At 44.6% G+C, this 20,547-nt stretch overlaps 2 protein-coding genes across 2 annotated transcripts in view; both read left to right on the top strand.

Annotated features, from left to right (window-relative positions):
* BAZ1A (bromodomain adjacent to zinc finger domain 1A) overlaps positions 1 to 3,951 on the top strand; it is a gene marked incomplete at both ends in the record, with an annotated part of 53,366 nt that extends 49,415 nt beyond the window's left edge. Inside the window, 3 exons of the mRNA XM_079536908.1 lie at positions 921 to 1,066; positions 3,179 to 3,266; positions 3,761 to 3,951. Of these exons, the coding sequence (XP_079393034.1) occupies positions 921 to 1,066; positions 3,179 to 3,266; positions 3,761 to 3,951 (425 nt within the window). The remainder of the gene's footprint in view (positions 1 to 920; positions 1,067 to 3,178; positions 3,267 to 3,760) is intronic.
* Positions 3,952 to 17,282: 13,331 nt separating this feature from the next.
* Positions 17,283 to 17,951, top strand: CFL2 (cofilin 2; the record flags this gene model as incomplete). The annotated part of the gene is made up of 3 exons (XM_079537925.1): positions 17,283 to 17,584; positions 17,671 to 17,747; positions 17,839 to 17,951. Exons 1-3 carry the CDS (start codon positions 17,325 to 17,327, stop codon positions 17,949 to 17,951), a joined length of 450 nt encoding a protein of 149 aa, XP_079394051.1. The 5' UTR covers positions 17,283 to 17,324.
* Positions 17,952 to 20,547: the final 2,596 nt, after the last annotated feature.

Below are 20,547 nucleotides of genomic sequence, written 5' to 3'. Positions count from 1 at the left end.
GCTGCCTTGTATTCTACACCATTTCTGACCTTCACCATTGGGAGTTTCTGGGCTTATTCTGTGTAACTATCCTCATGACTACTCTTGAAAACAAATAAAACCTGACTGAATAGAGTTTTTGTTAATGTAAGTTATGAACAGGTGGCTTACGCTGTTTTTCCTGTAAGAAGGCTTTTCTGTGTTTAACAAATCGTTTTAAAATTGAAATCAGTGGAAAAAGTCCTTTCAAAATTAATGCAATGAATTGAAAAGGAACCGGGAAAAGCACCCTGGTGCTTAGTATTTTATTCAGGAAAAAGAGACATTAGTGGTTAATAGCAAGACTGTAAACTAGTTAATTCCTGAAGCCAAACTGTTAAAGTTTTGCCCTGGAACTGTTATGTTGGTGGTTTCAGTACCCAACGTGTCCCAAAGCAGGAGCTGTTAGGTTTTCAGACAAGAAACTGCTGTTGAACACTTCAGAACCAATGTTTTTTTTTTCTAAGTACGATAGTAGCGCAGAAGGAAAATCAACGTATACTGTTGTTCTAGACAGAAGTCTAAGGATTAAATTTAAATTTCTTTCTTTAAATTTCTTTTCAGGATTTTGTAACTTAAATGTGGATTATATTTTTTTATCTCTCCTGGTGTAACATTGCTGTTCTTGGGATCTGCCCCTGCTTACAGTGGGTAGGGTGTAAGATGAGGCAGCCAAGCAAGAGGAAAAATCTGTATGTCTTACCTCCATTTCTTGTGATGCAGGGACTGAGAACTCTGTTTTGCAGTACATCTTTTTATCTGCCAAATCCTTTTTTTTTTTTTTTTTTTTTTTTTTTTACAACAAGATAATGTGGTTTCACTTTCTTTTGATTTTTTACTTGTCACACTTTCATTTTCATCTGGCGAGGTGTGTTTGTTTTTGGTTTTTTTCTTTCCTGTAGAATCATCTCCTCAGACCTCATTGAACAGGAGAAGTTCAGGACGTCAAGGAGGAGTCCATGAACTCTCTGCATTTGAACAACTTGTTGTGGAACTGGTACGACATGATGACAGCTGGCCTTTTATGAAACTGGTTTCCAAAATCCAGGTAACTGACAGAACTGTAGAAGTAATGATAACATTTGACAATCTTATTTGCTGTCAGTAAAACTTGGACTTCATAGCTTTGCCCAAGCGGAAAGTACAGTGGGGTTCAGGAAAACTCTCTTGCTTCAGCTCAGCTGGTGCAAGAAATTTTTGGAATAGCATGATATTGTGCTAAATTTTAAGTATGCTTGATATCAAGAGTTTAAAAAGTGAAATGTTTGACTTGAGAAAACAAACAAAGCAGTGCATTGCTATGGGTAAGCTTTATGGTTATTAATTTAATTTATGCTCAGTTTGTGCAAAGATATTTTCAGAACAGGCCTGCAATAAAATAACAAGGTAGGAACAACTTCATTCTGACATTAATTATAATGCAGTAAAAAGGTAATTTCTTAGCTGAGTTCTTAATTTAACTTCCTTCTCATTTAGACTTGACAGTAAAGTAGATACAAGCCTCCAAAGCTGCATTTACTTAAGGTATCTCAATGAAAGTTCCCAAAGCACATCTGTTTTTCTGCAGATTGCACTGGCTTGTCAATTTCTTGTCACTGCTGGATCTATTCAACCTTAACAAAGTGCCAGTTCTCTTCAGCCTCTCTGGAGCAACTCTGTGCTGACAGCAGCTATAGTCATTTTGCAGGAGCTAGTGCTCAGTGTTTATTAAAATTAGCAGTAGTAACTGGTAAATGAAGAATTGAAACTTGAGTTGCAGATGTGGGGAGCTGGAAGGCTTAATGTATCTGGACAAAAAGAATGATCTACAAATGTGAATTAAAGATGCAGGAGCAGAGGAGAGGATTTTGAATGAATTCCAGACAAGTGTCTGGCTGCTAGAGTAGTGGAATTGCATTGGGAAGTGCAAGAGTGGTGAATGTAAGGAAACTTCTTAAGGAGGGATGAAGAATTCCATTTAATTCCGATATTGAAAAGAAAATGCTGAAGTTTGGTGCTTTCTAATTTGCCGGAATAAATCACTAAAAGATAATTCAGACAGTTCAGGAAGAAAAATTAATGAGTGTCCTACATATTCTTCATCATGCTGGAATTATTGGGTTTAATTTCTCACTGTGCTTAGGACACTGTGGAAAGTATATCAACTGATGAGCGTCCAGCAAGCCAGAAAGAGAAAATTACGTTTCTTTTTGTTTTAACATAAACAGCATTCCAAGAGGGAAAGGAATGAAAAACTTGTTCATCTAATTCTGTTTCTGTACAGATTCTTCCGTTTGTGTTCATTTGTAGGTTGTACTCAATATGGTGAAGTTTTGGGCAGTAATAAAGAACTAGGCTTTAAAACATTTTCAGTGATGCACGGGGGATATTTGTTTTTATAACAAAGTCAAATCCAGAACATATTGTGCTCTTAAGAAGATACTGTTGTTGTTCCTCCCCCTTCCCCCCGTGCTCTGTGGGTAAAACAAAATCAAGGGCTCTCTAACCTCAGTGCTTGTTTGGCATTCATAATCTGTGATCCAAATGATCACTATCCTTAAGGGTTAAGCAGCTCGTGTTGTCCTTTACCACTTATCGTGCAGTTGCTGTGCTAAGTGACTCTATATCTCTTGTACTTGCACACTGCATCCTGCTTGATACTGAAAGGTTCACTACCGTTTTTTCAGCATAACTTAGTGAAATTTCGAGGAATACTGCAAAAAGGTAAACAGTAGTAGAACAAAAATGGCCCTTATTCATGGTTAAGGGACTTTTAATATTGTAATATGTTACAGGAAAATGAAAGTTTTAAAATCCGGGAAATTATTTTTGCTCTCAACCAATTGGAGTAGCATTAATACCATGCTCTTTATCTGGTCATGCAATTTTGGATCTTACAGTTGTTTGCAAAGTATTGAGGGATAGATTTATGTGTTGAATTACTGGCTAATGTTTGTTGTGATTGCAATTTTAATGGCAGAAAAAATGGAAAAGCGATATCTGCACACTGAAATTAAGATCAGGAAAGAGAGGTGGTTCTTTGGACTCCTCTGTTTGTTCAAAATCAAAAAGCTTTATGCTAATGCATGATTTACTTTTTTCTTCTTTTTCTTCCAAATTAAGAAGAATTTAAGCTTCCATTTATTTTGTAGGAATAAAATTCTTCACTTTTTTTTTAAAGGTACCAGACTATTATGATATCATCAAAAAACCTATTGCCTTAAATATAATTCGTGAAAAGGTGAATAAATGTGAATACAAGCTAGCATGTAAGTATCACGCATTGAAAGAGGTAATGAACCCTGTTCTCTCTGCAAAATGAATTCTCATCCTAAAATAAAGCTGTGTCGGATTTGAAGCTGAAATTGCTTGGGTTTTTTGAAAGAACTTCTACTGATCTGTATTTAACAAATGTTACATCTTTAACTACCAAAGTGTGTGATGTGCCGATGGATAAGAAATGAGCTGCTGAGATACTGCTGGTAATTTCGGAAGCTTTTGATGTCAGTGTGTGACATCAATGAAATATTTGGAAAAGCTTCATTTGTTATTGCCAGATTTGTAATCTTTCTGTGGATTATCATGGAGTTTTAAGAATGTTTACATGGCACTTTGCTAACACATGATACATACTTGATGCATGTGTAAAGACATCTGTGTTGGGAACTCTTTACTTGTTGAGTGGTGTCATGCTCCTCAATGATGCTGCTATCTGATGATGTGAGATGCACTAAGTTCATTTATTTACTTTTTTATTTACTAGCGGAGTTTATTGAAGACATTGAACTGATGTTTTCAAACTGCTTTGAATACAACCCTCGTAACACAAGTGAAGCAAAAGCTGGAACTAGACTTCAGGCTTTTTTCCACATCCAGGCTCAAAAGCTGGGACTTCCTATCACATCTGGTAATGTGGACCATGCCGCTCCTGTGGTCAAGAAGTCACGAATCTAACCTCTGCCTTCCAAAGGATTTTGAGGAAATCTGCTATGTTCATGAAATGAAACGTTAAATCATGCAGTCATCATACCTGTATAAAGCAATAACAACTGTTTAACCACCTTGAAGTGTGGCCTGCACTATATTCTCAATGTAATATTAAGCACTCAGGAGAACGTAGGAAAGATTACCTTTGCTACAGTTTTATTCAGTGTCTAATAATTTTGATAGCTGTACTGGATACAGTACTGGTTTACAGAGGTTTTGTACATTTTTAATACATTCATGTGTCCAAATATCTTCTAGAAATACGTTGGTTTTTTTTCCTGCACCAAATGACCTTTTTTCATCCTCTAGATATTGTAAGAACTGTGGTATTGAGGGCTTTATCAACTCAGATAAAATCTTCTGCTGTAGCGCAGTTGAAGAAACTGTGTGTATGTTTAAAACTTGTTTTGAGCATATCTTCTCGACACTACACATGAATGAGTACAATGAGCATATCTTATAAGTACTGTACCAGTGCTGGCTGGAGGTATTCAGTCCGAGTTTATTAAGTAGATATTTATTTAGCATTCAAAGTAATTTGTGAATTTGTTTTGTATTTATAAAATTTGTACTGGGGATTAAAAACAAAACAACAACAACAACAACAAAAGAGTTCCATAACTTTTTAAATTTTTGCCTGTGTTTTTTGTTTATCCCCTCTAACTTCTTGATGATCAATCAATAAATCCCTTTCCCTCTCCCAGGCAGTTCTTCTAGCAATGAGTAAATTTACAGGACTGTATTATAAGTTTCTATGTACAACTTTCAAAGTGTACAAATAAAATGACACATTTTTCAAAGTATTTTGAGTTTCTGACACTTATTTTGGGGGGAAACTGCTCTGCCACCGCTAATTACTTGGACAGGTTGCTGGAAAGAAAGCAAAAGAACTTGGTTTTGGCACAAGTATCCAACTGAGCATTTTCAGCAGATGCAGCCACTGTGATACATGGTCTCTGTCTATTGAAATGTTTATTGGTGTGTAAGTAATACAAGAAGAGTGTATATAAGCTGTATGGTTCTTTAATTAGAACCTTTATTCTAATTGTGTAAAGCCTCTTAAAGCATCCTTACCATCCTTGGTAATAATGTTTTTAACAGAATTTTGACTTCGAGTCCATGCATCCATAGCTAGAGAAAAATGTATGGAACAGAGATTGGGGAGTGGGAGTGAAGAGGTTGGGGAAAGAACAAAATATGAGGTTTGCTGATGCTGCCGCTTTTCTGCCCATGTTTGCGCTAACTTGTTTCGTAGCAGTGAGACCTGTATGTGTAGACAACTACTTGCTGTGCACTTCTGGGTTTTCTCTGCCAGTAGTGGTTACTTTGCCTTAGAGATGGCAACAACAGGCTTTTTCTCGAGTCTTCAGTATGGATGGTGATAGGGGACTGACCAATTTGAAGGGGTTTTTTGTTTGGTTGAAGTATGAGTATAGTGCATTTTAAAATGCTTGTTAATACTTTAGAGTTCATACGTGAGCTGCTTCTTTTTCCTAGCTGGCGTATCTCTTGCTGCTGGATCAAAGAAGCACTTCTTGTTCCATGAAGGTTTTGGCCCTTTCTGTCCCAAAGAGCTGAACACAATAAGGAACTGAACAGCAGCAGACTTGTCTACAGGCTGGGTGATTGTACTTGGGTGTCTCTACATTCCTCTAGTCCCAAGAGGATGCAGTGGTATTGTGCAACCTGCTGGTCAAACAGTTGGGTGAGTTCTTGTCCACATGAATAGTGCCCCTTGACTTGAATGTGAATACTCTGGGGGGCACAGGGAGCTGGACATGCTGTGACAGATGCGATTTAAATTGTCACTGTCCCCCACCTACTCTCAGCTGTTCATTCCTATCGGTCTTTCTGCAGGGCTGTTTCCATCAATAGCTTCCCCTCAGAACCACAAGTCGAATTTTGAGTTTGTGCAAAGTGAATGGGAGCATAACTTCAGTTTATGTCAGAGTTGCTTGTATACTTGAGTCAAAGTTAGCAATTTTCCCCTGAGTTTGCAAACCTAAGGCCTTTGCTACACTTACGGTGAAACAGGGAAAAATTCCCACTTCTCTGAGCTGCTGTGCATAAAACATTCGAATGTGCTGTGTGTGCAGTGCAGACCTGACTGTCCGTGGTGCAGTGGTGCTCACAGAGCTTACTCCTCTTCTGGTGGCTGCTGTGTGCTCAGCCACACAGGAAAAGCAGGTATGGTTCATCCCTCTTCTCTCTCAGTGGACTGCCTTCAGATGGTGCTTTTGTTATTGCTTTTTCATGCTCCGCTTACACTTTTTCTGATTTGTCAGGAAGTTTTTATGACTGTTTATTTCCCCCTGCTTCCTTGGAGAAAGGGGAATTGTTTCACGTCTCCTTCACTGAGGGGTTGAAATTTCATGCTCCTTGTACTCTTCTTTCCCCTGGAACAAACTCATGTCTTGCTCTGAGCATGTTTTCTCAGGCTGCCATCCAATGCTTTTACCCTGTTAGTAAAGGATATTCAGTACCTGCAAGAAGCTCCAAGCTGTATTTTGACAAAGGTGCTGGAAAGAACAGGTTCAATGGCTTCATTTCAGGTTTACAGGTTCTAACAAATGGGGCCTTACCTAACTATAGCTGCTTTCAGAAGCGGAATGCTGACTTAATCCATAGTGAAAGCTTTTCCCTTCTCAGTAGCACTAGTATATTGTAGCCCAGCAGGTATCAAAAAACTTAACAGCAACTCTTCCTGCTGTGCAGATTCTGTCTCTCTTCCCTTCCTCCTGCCCCTTTATTTCAACACAGAGCTGGGAATTAGTGAGTAACCACACTTGGCACTTTCTTCTGATGCTTTTTGTACATCTTTCATAACCATGGAACCAGTTCCTTTGGAGGAATTGGGTTTCAGCTCCAAATAATGTCTCCTCCAGGAAATCTCTGTGTTTCCTTAGTAACTCTCTCTGTTTCTGGTCACTGCAGATGGTCAGGGATTCAGGAGACAATCACTGGTGTCCAGTTACTGCTGCTGTTGGAAGCTGCCCTTTCCACACAAGCAGGTCTAGGTCAGAAGGAAAAGACTCGTTTTTAGAGCTCTGCCTTCGGATGCTGGCTGCTCATACTTTGCTGTGCGTGAGCAGCACGACAAAGCAAAGCTGTTGTGCCTTGGCCTCTGTCAGCAAGTCATCTCCTCAGCTGCTGTGCCCTCTGACAGATTCATTTGGTGGCAGCTGAGCTCCTGGAAACCTTCAGCAGTGCTGGAAGGCTGTGATGGAGGTAAGGTAGCTCAATCTGCTGCCAGGGGCTTGGGCTGGGGCCTCCACAGCACATGTCTACTGATGTGCTCAATTGTATGTCCAATACAAGGTCTGAGTAAAAAGTCCTCTTGGAGAATCTCCAGTTACCAATAAAGTTTCCCATTCTTATTCTTTTGGTAAGTGCTCAGATAAATCTGATTGCTTGGGGTGAGGCACCTGTGAGTAGATGATCAGAGCCGCGTTCTGGCAGATGGATGCTTTTCCAAACCCATGCTTTGTAATACTTGGAGTACACTGAAGTATTAAATGCCACCATGAAATGTAACTGAAGTGTTTTCAGTGGCAGAAGGCCACAGACAGATTATGCTTTCCAAAAAGTACACAGATGCTGACTTTGGGCTTGTCTCTCTGCCTTAATATATCTCTCTCTAGGCTTTTGTAGTGCTTCTTTTCTGGAAAATTGCTGGTTTTTTTTTTTTCTTTTTTTTTCTTTTTTTTTTTTTTTTTATTTGTACCTCTGCAATTATTTTTCTGTGGAAGGAAAGAAAGTGGTTTTCTGATACTTATGAGGCAAGCAAGCGAGTAGCAGGGCTGCCTGGAGCAAGGCCACGTGTGCTACCGGCCGTGAGTACAGCACCCTGCCCTCCTACTGTTTGCAGAATGCATCCAGCTGTTTAATTGGGCCAAGTTTGCTCTGAGGACATTACATTACAGCATGTTCTCTGAAGCACTGGTACTGTCTTCATCCTCAAACCTCAGTGGCACAGTGCCAGCACACATTAATTGCCCGGCAGCCACAGTGTGCAGTGCTGGGATCTCAGGGCTGGGTACTGCCTGAAGCACATGGAGGAATGGAAAATGGGGTGCTGGAGGTATAATTTCCCTTGTGACTTGTAACAAAGTTGCAGAGGGTATTCACACTTTGATAGCTTGATTTTAATACAGTCAAGCTTGAGTGTTGTTTGCGATTCTTAGTTTACGAGTTTATTTAGACTTTATAAACTGTCTCCTAGATTGACTCCCACAAGAGCACGTATAATAATAACCTACGTGTTTTTCTATTTTTCTTCTGCAGGCACCTTACAGAACAAATTAGCCTGGAGAGGAAAGGACTTTAAAGAGAGCAGTCGTACTATGGCTTGGCTCCTGGGAAACGCCAGAAATGCGATGCAGGATGCTGAGGTGTTTGGGTTCTGAATTTGTATGTGGCTTTGCCTGTGGGATCAGGACATGATAGTTCCTTTTCATGAGCATTCCTGCCTAGATCCTGCCATCAGTCACATGCTGGGCTCTGCAGTCCTGGCACTGCTCGAGTCCTGCTGTCATAGGAGGACACTTTCACAGTGACCGACAGGTTCAGGGATCCGGCTGCAGTTATAAATATTCCTGTGCCCCAGCTATCCTAAAGCCCATTCTCATCCACCAGCAAGTGATCTCAGCTCATGTATTTAGCATGTTATGCTTAGTTAATATTTTATTTTTAGATTGCTCTCTGAGAAACAAAAGCATATTGGTTTTCAAATGCAAGATTGACCGGTCTTAATGCTTTGTGAGGGGTCTTGCAATGTTGGGGACAGACACAAGTAGGTTACCTCACGCATCTCTTGGTTACTTAGCTTGTGCTTCTCTTGCTTCAATAGTGTGTCCATCTTTGTTTTTAAGAGATTCCTAAGAACCAGTCCTTTGATTCAGCTTTCATCAAACAATATAATTTCCTTACATCTGGACGCAATGCTGCAAACTGAGTTCTAGGTCTGGAGCAATTTTAACGATGTCAAAACAGAAGAAAAATATCACTCGCTTTTTGTTGGACTTTTACAACTTCCAATCTCAACGGGCCATGAAACTTAATCTCCCCTGTCCTGGCACTTTTGCGATGGCTTCCTCAACTCCTGGGCTGGATTTATTCCTTTCCTGGTGAATGTTTTTTGTGTTGCAATGATGTCTCCTTAAGGTGAACCTACAAGTCATGGATGTGATGATAACTTCAAGGGCTTTATCCCCAACTACAGCTGGAAGAGAAGTACACAGAAGTGAGATGTCATCTTCAGCTCAGCAGAACTGGGCCCAGGCTGCAAGACTTGGGATTAGTGTTTGCAGTATGTATGGGTTGTGTGCATCCTGCTCTGTGCATATCCAGCCACTGGAAGAGAGTCCTCTGTCCCACCAGCAGCCCGTGTTGTCTCTGGGGCCCTCCTTTGGACCCTTTTGTAAACAGGAGCATAGCAAATTTGCATTGTGTTCCTTACGTGCTAACCAGCCCAAATGTTTTGAAGGTTTGCATGCCTCTGTCCGGGAGGAAAAAGGATTCTTAAATTGTTGCCGCCTCTTCCCAGAGGTGCTCCAGCTTATGCTGTGCAATCTGCTGGGATGTCTGCCCACATCCCAGCTGCTGGCAGTTGTTCTCTAAGAATCAGCCTGAAGCCAGCCAAGAAACCCCCACTTCCAGTTGTAGCAACTCCTCTGCTGAGAGGAGCTGCTCTGTCTGTCCTGAACAAGAACCCTAAGCAAGTCCTTTCAGCTCCTTTGTCTAAGTACTACGACATTTGTATACTAAGTTTTGTATGCTAAACAAGTGAAGAAGCAATTGCTGAGCCACGGTACTGAAAAGTAAGAAAACAGAACACTGTTATGAAAAAGAAATCTGCTCCCATGCTGTGGCAAATCCATAGAAAATCCAGTGTAAGAGCAGGATTTGATTTCCTAAACTTGGAGAGAAAAGTAGTTCAAGACTGGCAGCATAAGGGCTGGACCTGTGTAAGACACAGCAGAAGAAGTGCAAATTGCAGAATGTCAGTGAGTGATGTGCTTGGCGGCAGACCTTACAGCAGCAGGAGACACATGAGCCAGGCGCATGGCGGTATTCTGCTGAACAGCTCCTGTTGTGATGGACAACTTTCTTGTTGTGGAAAAGCAGGGGGATTTTAGCCATAAAACCGAAGAGTTTAGTGAAGGGTGAAATTGCTACTGGAGAAGTACCTCTTGGGACCGATGAGTTGATTAACATCCCTGCTAACCTCAGGCATCCCAACTTTACAGCTCCTCTGGAAGCTCCTGACAGAAAGCAGCAGAATTATTAATGGCATCTCCTCTGTGTTACTCATGTGTGTGTCCTTGAATAGTGACAGGAAGGAGCCTGGGGCCGCTGGATTCCTCTGCAACTGAGAATGGCTGCTGTGGGCTGGGGAAATGCACAGAAAGAGCAGATCCCGGCATAACTTCCACAGAATCACAGAATGGCCAGAGTTGGAAGGACCTCAAGGATCATGAATCTCCAACCCCCTGTCACAGGCAGGGCCACCAACATCCCCATTTAATACCAGACCAAGCTGCTCAAGGCCCCATCCAATCTGGCCTTAAACACCTCTAGGGACGAGGCATCCACAACCTCTCTGGGCAGCGTGTTCCAGCACCTCACCACTCTCTCTGTAAAGAACTTTCTCCTGACATCCAACTGAAATCTTCCCTCCCTCTACTTCAAACCATTTCACCTTTTCCTGCTGTTATCTACCCTTTCAAAGAGTTGATTCCCCTCCTGTTTGTAGGCTCCCTTTAGGTACTGAAAGGCAGCAATGAGGTCACCTCACAGCCTTCTCTTCTCCAGGCTGAACAAGCCCAGCTCCCTGTCTTTGTATGGGAGGTGCTCCAGTCCCCTGATCATCTTCATGGCTCTCCTCTGGACCCTCCCCAACAGCTCTGTCTTGTTCTGGGGGCTCCAGACCTGGACTTCCCTTGCTTTACACTTCTCTGTGCAGCACACTTCTACTGCTGGCACAACGGGAGAGAGCAATGCTCTTCAGACCCAAAGCAGGGTTCTCCAGCCAAAAATGAGCTGGCAGTGCCAGAAAACAATTTGGCTTTTCCTCCTTCAGTTTTCACAGCTGGCATTCTTTCAGCTTGAGAAATTTAAACATTTTAGGTGACCGTGCCATTAGCTCATTTTGTAGGAAAAAGTTATGTATATGAAACAAGAACAAGAAAGGGAATGGATTATCCAAAAGAGGTTTTCCAGCTGACCAGTCATCCAGCAAATTGCGCTGTTGCTTTTTGGCTGCTTGAAGAACGTTTGGACTTCCATTTGATTAGGAAAAATGAAATAAAATCTATATTTTGCTTCGCATTACTGTCTATACTTTCAAAGCAGTCTGGCAGCTTTTCCCCCGTGTAACCACACAGCGTATGGGTCAGATCTATACACTTTGTTTTCCAAAGGTCACTCTGGCTCTTTCTTGCCATGTCAGTGCAATAAGCATTATTCTGCGAAGCGCAGCACTGACTGTGTCTTCCAGAAAATGATGCTGCTTTTCACATTTCCAATCTTTAGAGGGGATTTAGCACACACATCCATGTCTACTACATAGCCAGGGTTCTGCTTCACTCTGTGTACAGATATGTATGTGCCTATTCAATGCAGCACTGTTAGAGCAGCAAACTTCCCAGAGCTGGTATTATCAGAAGTTGCTATGAGAAGGAAAGTCTGACCTCGCTGTTTGCTTGAAATTGAAGTTTCAATAAGCAACGGTTGCAACGAGCTGCATTTCCTTGCTACAGAGGCAGGATACTCTGCAGCTCAAAGTGTGGCAGGGGCACCAAGCCCCCTGCCCTGCTGCTGAGAGTGGCACAGCTTCATGAGTGACCTCAGCAGCTCAGGGAATGGAGACACAGTGCCCATCGGGTGGGGAGACTTTGTTAATAATTGCAATAGAGAGCTTGCAGGCACTGCAATATAAATGCTACAAGTAGTATAAGTGGGAAAAAAAAAAAAAAGTAATCTTTACCACGGAATGAAGGTTTTCTTAAAAACAAACAAACAAATAAAGATGGTAATGGTGTCAATGTTGAATAATTGATACACAGCCAATGAATGATCGAACAAATCCTTCCTTACCTGGGACTGTGTTGTGAATTTGTCTCAACTGTGAACAAGAGGCAGCAGGAAGAGAGATGTGGGAAGAAATTACTCCTGGGAAAAATGCATTTTGTCAGGCATGTGGGCATTTATGAAGGCTACTGGGGTAAACAGAAGTTACTTCTCTTAGCACTGTAAATGTACAAGGCTGTGTGAATGTAGAACATGTGGTAATTACTTAGAAATCATTTTTTATCTTGTGTATATTCATGAATAGTGCTGAGCAAAGTTTCCCTTTGTATTAGATTTTGGGTGATTTTTTTGGTTTTGTTTACCATTTTTCTGCCATTAGTTTCTCTTGAAGGAGGATTTTTCATTTCCTTCTTTGATATATTTAAACACTGTCACATGTAATGACATGAAATGATGTCACTACAGGGCAACCCATTTTTATTAAATCTGTCCTTTCCTGCCTATGGGCCACTGGCTGGCCAGTGGGAGCCTGGGGCCATGACCCACCAGCAGGATTTAGGCCCCAAGAGAGCAGCTGCCTCTGAGACCATCAGCTGCTGCAGCCAGCGCGCCAGAACGGACTGAACTTTGCACTGACTTCAACTGAGTGCTGAGACTTTCTGTTACTTCAGCAAACACCCACACAAGTTTCCCTGCCTTCTGTTTACAGCTCTCTTCATGAAGATGGGTTGTCAGCATCCGAAGGGATCTGAAGTCTGACAGCAGAACTCAACAGGTCTCTGAGCTGAACCTGTAGGCATATAGCCCCACTTTCTTCTATCTCAAATGAATTATTTTATGAAGCTTAATCACTTAATTAAGGATCTTAATTACTTTTGTGACCTCTATCCTTCTACCAGATTTAACTCAGACAAGCTCAGAAGTTGAGTTATGGGGCCAAGGAGCAGCCCAGGTGATGGCAGGGACATGGACGAGGCCCAGTGCTGGCCTCACCTCTGCAGGAAATTGGCTGGAATGGCACTGCTGAGCTCAGTGACACAAGAGGAGCAGAGAGCGCAAAAGCAAAGGGCTCTGATTTAAGAGAGCCTGAATGCAGAAGGCAGCTCTTTTCATTATGATTATTTCATGCCAATGAGCACCCAGGAGCGGAACCCAAATGAGCAGTGCCTTCTGCTTCACCATGAGTCACCGCCTCTGTCCACAGAGGGTGAGGGGGACATGGAGGTTTCCACAGAGGCGTGTGCTCAGCACAGCATGTCACTGCATTGCAGGGCTATTTCGGTGGGGCCTGGTGGGATGTAGGCCTTGTGGCACCTGGGCAGTGAAACCTGATGCTTCCTGCATGCTGCCAGACCAGACATGGGGACCAGAGGAATAGCAGCTTTGTCCCAATGTGCTCCTGCAATACGTGGTTTTTTTCCTTCTTGTTATTATTGTTTTTGGCTGGTTATCAGTCATTTCTGTAGCCTCCCAAGGTCACCACTGGACTCCATCACAAGTTTCTGTTCTGCTGGCTGTTATCAGGAGTACAACACTCATTTTCTTGAAAATGAGAAGCCCATCTGTCTACTTCTGATCTCTGTGACTGTTAACTTGTTTATCTCTCATTGATTTCTATGAAGGCATAAACTTGTTTATCATAGATTTCTATAAAGTCGCAGAATACCCCCTCTTTAATCCCTTTCAGCACTCTGGTGACTTCCAGGTATAGTCAGGGCCCTGGGGCAGCACCCACCAGCCTGGAGGCCTAAGTTAGGCACCTGATGAGGTGAGCAGAACAATGAGCACTGTGCCTCATTATTCAGTTTCCATGGCAGTGAGCAGGAGGTGAGTCATGCCTGATTTTGACTTGTCATCCTTGGAACCTCAGCCCAGCTGTGTGGCTTTGGGACCGGTGACTTCCACCCCTTGCTGTCTGTGCCTCAGTGTGGGATAGTGGGGCTCTGTTCAAGTGGGGAAGGTGTCCTGTGGAGGCATAAGACTGGGGAACTTTGGTGGGTTTGTACAAGTGTAGGAGTGGCCAGCTGAGGCCACAGCAGTGTTGGGATTTAGTGGCAATGCAGGATGTGCTGCATACGTGCCTGACTAAATCCATTTTCAAATGCTATGAATCCCTTCCTGCTGTTTTCCCGGTGGCCTCCTGGCATTGGGAGCAAGGACACAGAAGGGCACGTGCCACGAATACTGACACACTACGGTGTCTCAAATGGGTTTGTGATTCACCAAGCCATGCTGAGCAGCTGGAGTTCACCAAAGCCTGAAAAGGTGTGCGGGAGACATCCTAAAATGGGGCTGAAGAGATGGTCTCATTGGACTTACATTGTTGTAAGTCAACCATAAAACTGCATCTGGAGAATTATCCATTTTAGGAGATGTGCTGTTATTTCCCATAAATTTTCACCTATCCTACCTAATTACTTGTATGATGCATGTGTTGTATTTGAAAACTGAATTGTGTTATGGATTACACAAAATGCAATTATGCAGTACCAGCCCTCTTCCTGGGTCCGACGCTGCTGGCAGCACAAACAAAGGAGTGTCGGCTGGAACAAAGTGGCAGCAGAGCTGCTGTCTTTGGCTCTGTGTTGGCAGGGACTGCATGGATGTGAGGGGCTGGAGCCATAGTGCATCTCTAGGGTAGTGGCCTTAAGGCTGATGGGCCACATTTTGGATCTCACTGAGTTCAATTCAGGTCTGAACTCTGAAATCAGAGAGGGCAGGATGTGACACATCATGTCAACATGATGGCATGTGGTAGTGGAGAAAGGGGGGGGGAAACCTACACATCACACAGCATTGTATGAACATACCCATCTGTACACATACATATACCAGTTTGGTGCACTGAGACACCATTAGCAGCTCAGGTGCTTTGGGGAGCGGGGTGCTCATGCGCACTGCTGGGTGGATCCTGCCTGCCCAAGAGCACTGGGCTGCCACACAACAGCTCATGGGTTAAGAGCCGCATCATCCCCTCACCTTGCTGTGCTGGAGACACAAAGGTCCATGTCTGGTGTGCCATGCCTGACCCCTGCCTGACCCAACACAGACAAGTGGCACGCTCCCAGGAGGGCCGTTCCTTCTTGTTTTCCTAGAAGCCACCTTCCTATCTTTTAATACTACTCCTTCACCCTTGCACGCTGCGCCCTGCCCCGCCGTATCAGCGGTTCTTTCAGACACCTCTCTGTGCTGCCAGGAGGTGCTGTCCCCGTGCCAGGCCACCCAGATCTGTGCTCACAGACAGACGACAGCCACAGCTGCAGCACAACTCCCATTCAGAGTGGAATAAGGAGACGGCAAACGGCATCAGTAACACATGCCCCTTGCGTGGCGTGCACAGAGCCCAACCGCGGGCCACGTCGGGCACGGCAACGATGCGAGGGACAGTGACTGCCGAGCGGCACAGAGTACCTGCGCTGAGAGCGGCCGCTCGGAGCGAGCCGCAGTGCGGGGCAGCGGCTGCGCTCAGCCTCCAGGAGCCCGGCCGCCACCGTGACCCTGCCGGGCGGCGCGGCCATACGCCTCGGTACTTGATGTCCACATTACGGCAGCGAACTGGCGGCAGGGCGGGCCCCGGGGGGAGCCAGGCGGCGAGAGAAGGCCGCGTCCAGACTGCCTCACCGGGCCGCCCACTCGGCCGGGCCTCGCCAGCACAGGGGGCCGGCCAGGCAGCGCGCGGGGCTGCGGACGGGGGCGGAGGCGCGCGAGTAAACGGAGGCGCGGGCAGTCGGGCTAGAAGGGGAAGCACGGCTTCCTCCCGCCGCCTCTGGGCCCTTCCCCGCGGGGGGCGGCCCGGCGGGCCCCGGCTGAGGGCGCCGAGAGCCGGGCGGGGCGGGCCGGGCCGGGCCGGGCCGATGGCACGTGGTGGCGGAGCTGCCCATGTGACCGGCCCTCCCCGGCCGCCGCGGCTCATCCCCCGCCCGGCCCGAGTCCCCGCCCGCCTCGCCCCCAGCGCAGCGCAGCGCTCTCCTGCGCGCAGCAGCCCCGCACCGCAGGCAGCCGCCGCCGCCCCGGACCCGGCGCCATGGTAAGGGCGGTGCGGCGCGACCGGGCGGGGAGGCGGCCCCGGGGCCGAGAGGCCGAGCGGGCCCGGCGCAGCGCGCTCAGACTCCGCGGCCTCCGGCGGCCATTTTAGTCTAATTTTAGCCCGGTGCGGGGGGAAGGGGCGGTGGGAGCGGCCCCGGGGCGGCAGCGGGCGGCGGGACCGAGGGCCGGCGGCGGGGGCGACTTTTCCCGCGGCCGTCCAGGCGGCGTCCGTTCGTGCGTCCGTGTGCCTGCGCGCCGAGGCCGGGCGGGCCGCGGGGAGGGAGCTCCCGGAGGGCTGTGTCCCGCCGGCTCCGGGGCGCTGCTGCAGCCGACGGGGCCTGGCCGGGCCGAGCGGGATCGCGGCGGGGCCGCGGTGGCGGGGCCGGGCGGGGATGCGACGCGCTGCGGCCGGGCGGGCGGCGAACAAAGCGCGGCGGCGGGCACGGCTCCTCGGGACAAAGCCGCCGCCCCGTGCACCTGCCCGCACCCAGTGCTCGGGCCCAGATGCAGGGGTTGCTCTGAATGCAAGGACGCTGCGGATGTGCTTTCTGGCTCGGGAGTGACTGTTCCGCGGGTTTGTTTTTCACCGTGAGCTGCCCGCTCGCCCCGTCAGCGTTTTGTTTTCTTACTGCTATGGGTTTAGGGTCTGACGGCTTGGTAGCGTTACAGGAGCCGCACGCGTTGTAACCCCGCTTTGCTCGGGAAGAAATAGCGATTGGAGAACACTGGCGGTGCGAAATAGAATTGGGGAGTTGTTAAAGCGCGGTGTCGGGGCTGACACAATGCAGAAAGCATCTCTCCTGCTTGTGGAGCCTTACATCACCCAGCAAAATGAGAGTCATGACAGTGCTGGCTGCAAACCACCGCCGTAGCGTTTGTTCCATCACAGAAACCCACCCTGGCCCCAATCTACAAAGTCCCGCGTCCAGCTCCCTCCCCGCCCCTGGGTGCACAATCAGGTAATGGAAAAGTGTGGGAGCAGTGCGGGTGTGCGGTTGTCTAGAAGCACCGCCTGGAATTAAAGCGATGCTGTGTGGACAATGTTTTCACCTCCTTTATGTCCTCTGCACCAGTCCTGCAAACACGACCAACCTCGCAGTGCGCTCAGATTGAGCACAGTGTTTTTACTGCTACAGGGGCAGGTGGAGTTCTTTATCTGTTGCTGTGGGCTGTTGTGTTGCTTAGCGAATGTTAATTTTTGCTGTTTAAATTATTCCTTTGATCTCATTTTACAGGCTTCTGGAGTAACAGTGAATGATGAAGTCATAAAGGTTTTTAATGACATGAAAGTAAGAAAATCTTCAACCCCAGAAGAGATTAAAAAAAGGAAGAAAGCTGTTCTCTTCTGCTTAAGTGATGACAAAAAGCAAATAATTGTAGAGGAGGCAAAGCAGATACTGGTCGGTGACATTGGAGATACTGTGGAGGACCCCTATACAGCCTTTGTGAAGTTGCTACCATTGAATGATTGCCGATACGCTTTGTACGATGCCACATATGAGACAAAGGAATCTAAGAAGGAAGACCTGGTATTTATATTCTGGTGTGTAGAAGCAAAGCTTGCAGTTAAATTCAAATATGCATGACTTAACACTGGTTGGTTGAATAACTGTTTTTCCTCCTTTAAAGGGCTCCTGAAAGTGCACCTTTAAAAAGCAAGATGATCTACGCAAGCTCTAAAGATGCCATTAAAAAGAAATTTACAGGTATGGACCTAAAAGTGTCTTGGTTGTGAGTCCCAATACTGTTCAGACGCTGAGGTTCTCACAAATACCCCGTTATCCATCTGTCTTTCAGGTATTAAACATGAGTGGCAAGTAAATGGTTTGGATGATATTAAGGACCGTTCAACACTCGGAGAGAAACTGGGAGGCAACGTGGTAGTTTCACTTGAAGGAAAACCCTTATAAAAAGACAGACAAGTGCCATCTGGATCTAAGGAGCTTCCATTTCTGCAGCTCGTTCAATTGGAATAGTATTAGTCTCCCTTTCTCATTCCCTTCTCAAAAATAAGTCCCTTCCCTTCTGCCCCTGAAGGAGATGTCATTGTTAAGCAGTCTACCAGTGATTGCCATTAGACTGTTTAATCCTGGTAGTTTTATGTAGGATCCAAGGAATGCTTTCACGTCATACTCTTAGCCAAAACTGACGCTGCATGCATTCCTTGCCACATGTACAATGAATGTGATAGTTAATGTGAATAGTCTAGCAGACAGCAAAGGGTAAGCTAATTGAATGCCTTGAAAGTATTGTCCACTGGTGGGATGGTAGGCTCTATACAGTATTACTTACAGTTGCACTTGATTGCAGTTCCATGAGGCTCTTGTGCATTCATACACCTCACCTGCCTTGACAAGCCTATTTTTGTGACATGGCAGCACACAACACTATGCATTTAAAGCACTTTTTTGTAATATGTTTGACCCGCCCCTCCCCCCCAAAGGAATGCCAATTCAGTTGCTGTAACTGTGTCATCAAATTATTGTAGTACCTCAGTTTCATTCCTGTTACATGCATATCTTTATAAATGAAGTAGCTGTTACGATGCCTTTTGTTTTCCATTGAATGTACACTACTGAACAGGAGTAGAGGTTATCTGTTTACCATGTGAGTCTTGAAACACTAAAGTTTTGTAAAACATTGGTCACGATGGCAATTTCTGTATTAAAAAGAGCCTTAAATGGAACATTGTTTTTGAGATCAAAAACTGGCCACGTTGCAATAAAACTTGTGGCTTATTACAGAATGTTGCCTTGTTTTCATTGGAAAATATAGTTTTTAAGTATGTTTAATTTAAGCATATTTCAAATAACTTCTGTGGAAAGTATTGTAAAGATAAACAATCATTAATCTCATCATAACTAGTGCAAGTTTTTCATTCCTAATCATGATTTAGGCACGGCTTTACAATACTTCGTGGCGCTATTCCGATCGTTTGGTAAAGGACCTATTCCTAGTTTACCGTAAAAGCAGCTGCTGCTGCTAGAGACTATTAGATTCCGTGAAACACTTGTGTCAGAAACTTACAAGTACTGAGGAATTAACCATGCAGTGTGTTTCGTACCTGAATGCTCTTAAAGTTCTACATGTCGGAGTAAAACCTTACATGGTATCTTGCAGCTCTCTGTTTTGATCAGATGATATGTAAAGACGGTTATGTGTAATGTGGGATACAGGTTGGTGAAGTTTTTGCTTCTTAAGCGTTATTACAGTTAGCACTGACTCGGTACAAGAAGTATCCTCGATGAACTGTTCTGCTTGTTAACTTCTATGTAAATAGAACTGGAAAGTGTTTGCCACTACTGAGGCTTGCACTGGGGACATGTTTTGGCTGAGAGCCAGATAATGCTCTCCTTATAGAGAATTTGATCTGCTCTGTGTGAGCAATCCTCCGCTAGCCAGAGCTATTTATGGCAAACACATGCTTTTGTATCTTGTCATCGTTATCCACAAATGGCAAAACTGGACATGATTCTGCTGGTATGCGTAAAGGCACTCTGTTAGGCAGCCAGTCACAGCTGAAATGTACGTGCTGCTAGAAAGAATGCTCTTTATCATTACCTTATTTTAAAAAGTTGGTGGAGTAGAACTGAGGAGCTCTTAGATATTGGCCCTTGACTTTCAATTCATAGCCCCCTTTTTGTAACAAGAAGCAGATAATCATCAACTTCTTTTTTTTTTTTAAAGTTTGAATAAATAAAGATACTGTGTTTAGGCTTTCTTGTCCTGTAGAACTTTAAGACTTTATTTCAGGCTTCTGGCTGTCCTTACGACTTGCACGCCTCATTGTGTTGGCTGTTCTCCATAGGCTAAACTCGACTAGAATTTAACTAAAAAGGCATGACAACCACTGACTTACTAAGTGTATCAATGAGTCTTGGTTTTGTTCTACAAAATTCTCCTTTCAGGAATCTTTTAAGGCTGAGAAGTAACTGATGGTATGCATGTTGTCTACTTAAAAAGCAACACCTTTTTATTCCTCAAATTAGTCTTTTATTTCTGATTACTCACATTGCGTGCAAAGCCCAGTTTAATGTAAAAATCTACTTCGTTCTTTATGTTTGACTTGAGTTCAGCATAATGAAATAATCATTTTAACTGATTTTCACAAGGTGTAAGTGGTTTCTTTAGAAAAAAAAAGCCAAAACTGAAAATGTTAAATTTTAATAAACAATTTGAATCTCATTCTAGACAGTAAAGTTTTGTTGGTTTTTTTTGTTGTTGTTGTTTGTTTTTTGTTGGTTTTTTTTTTAAGCAGTACTGTGTTTAAATTTAATGTTTGTCTCTCCTGCAAACAGTCTGGAAAGATGTCTGTGGCTTCTGAACTGAATATTATTATTATTATTTTTTTTAAACTAGCTTATATGTATATACACTCAGTCCAAGTAGATCTAAAATTGAAGCACAAACTGTATTTATGTAAGATTCAAAGCTACCAAACCAAGTTTTGGATCAGAAAGGATCAGCCTGCCTTCAGTTAGTTCTTGAAATGACTGAGGGATGCGA

Source organism: Tetrao urogallus (genome assembly GCF_951394365.1).
Source record: "Tetrao urogallus genome assembly, chromosome: 6".
NCBI lineage: Eukaryota > Metazoa > Chordata > Aves > Galliformes > Phasianidae > Tetrao > Tetrao urogallus.
This window is presented reverse-complemented; position numbering and strand designations above follow the sequence as displayed.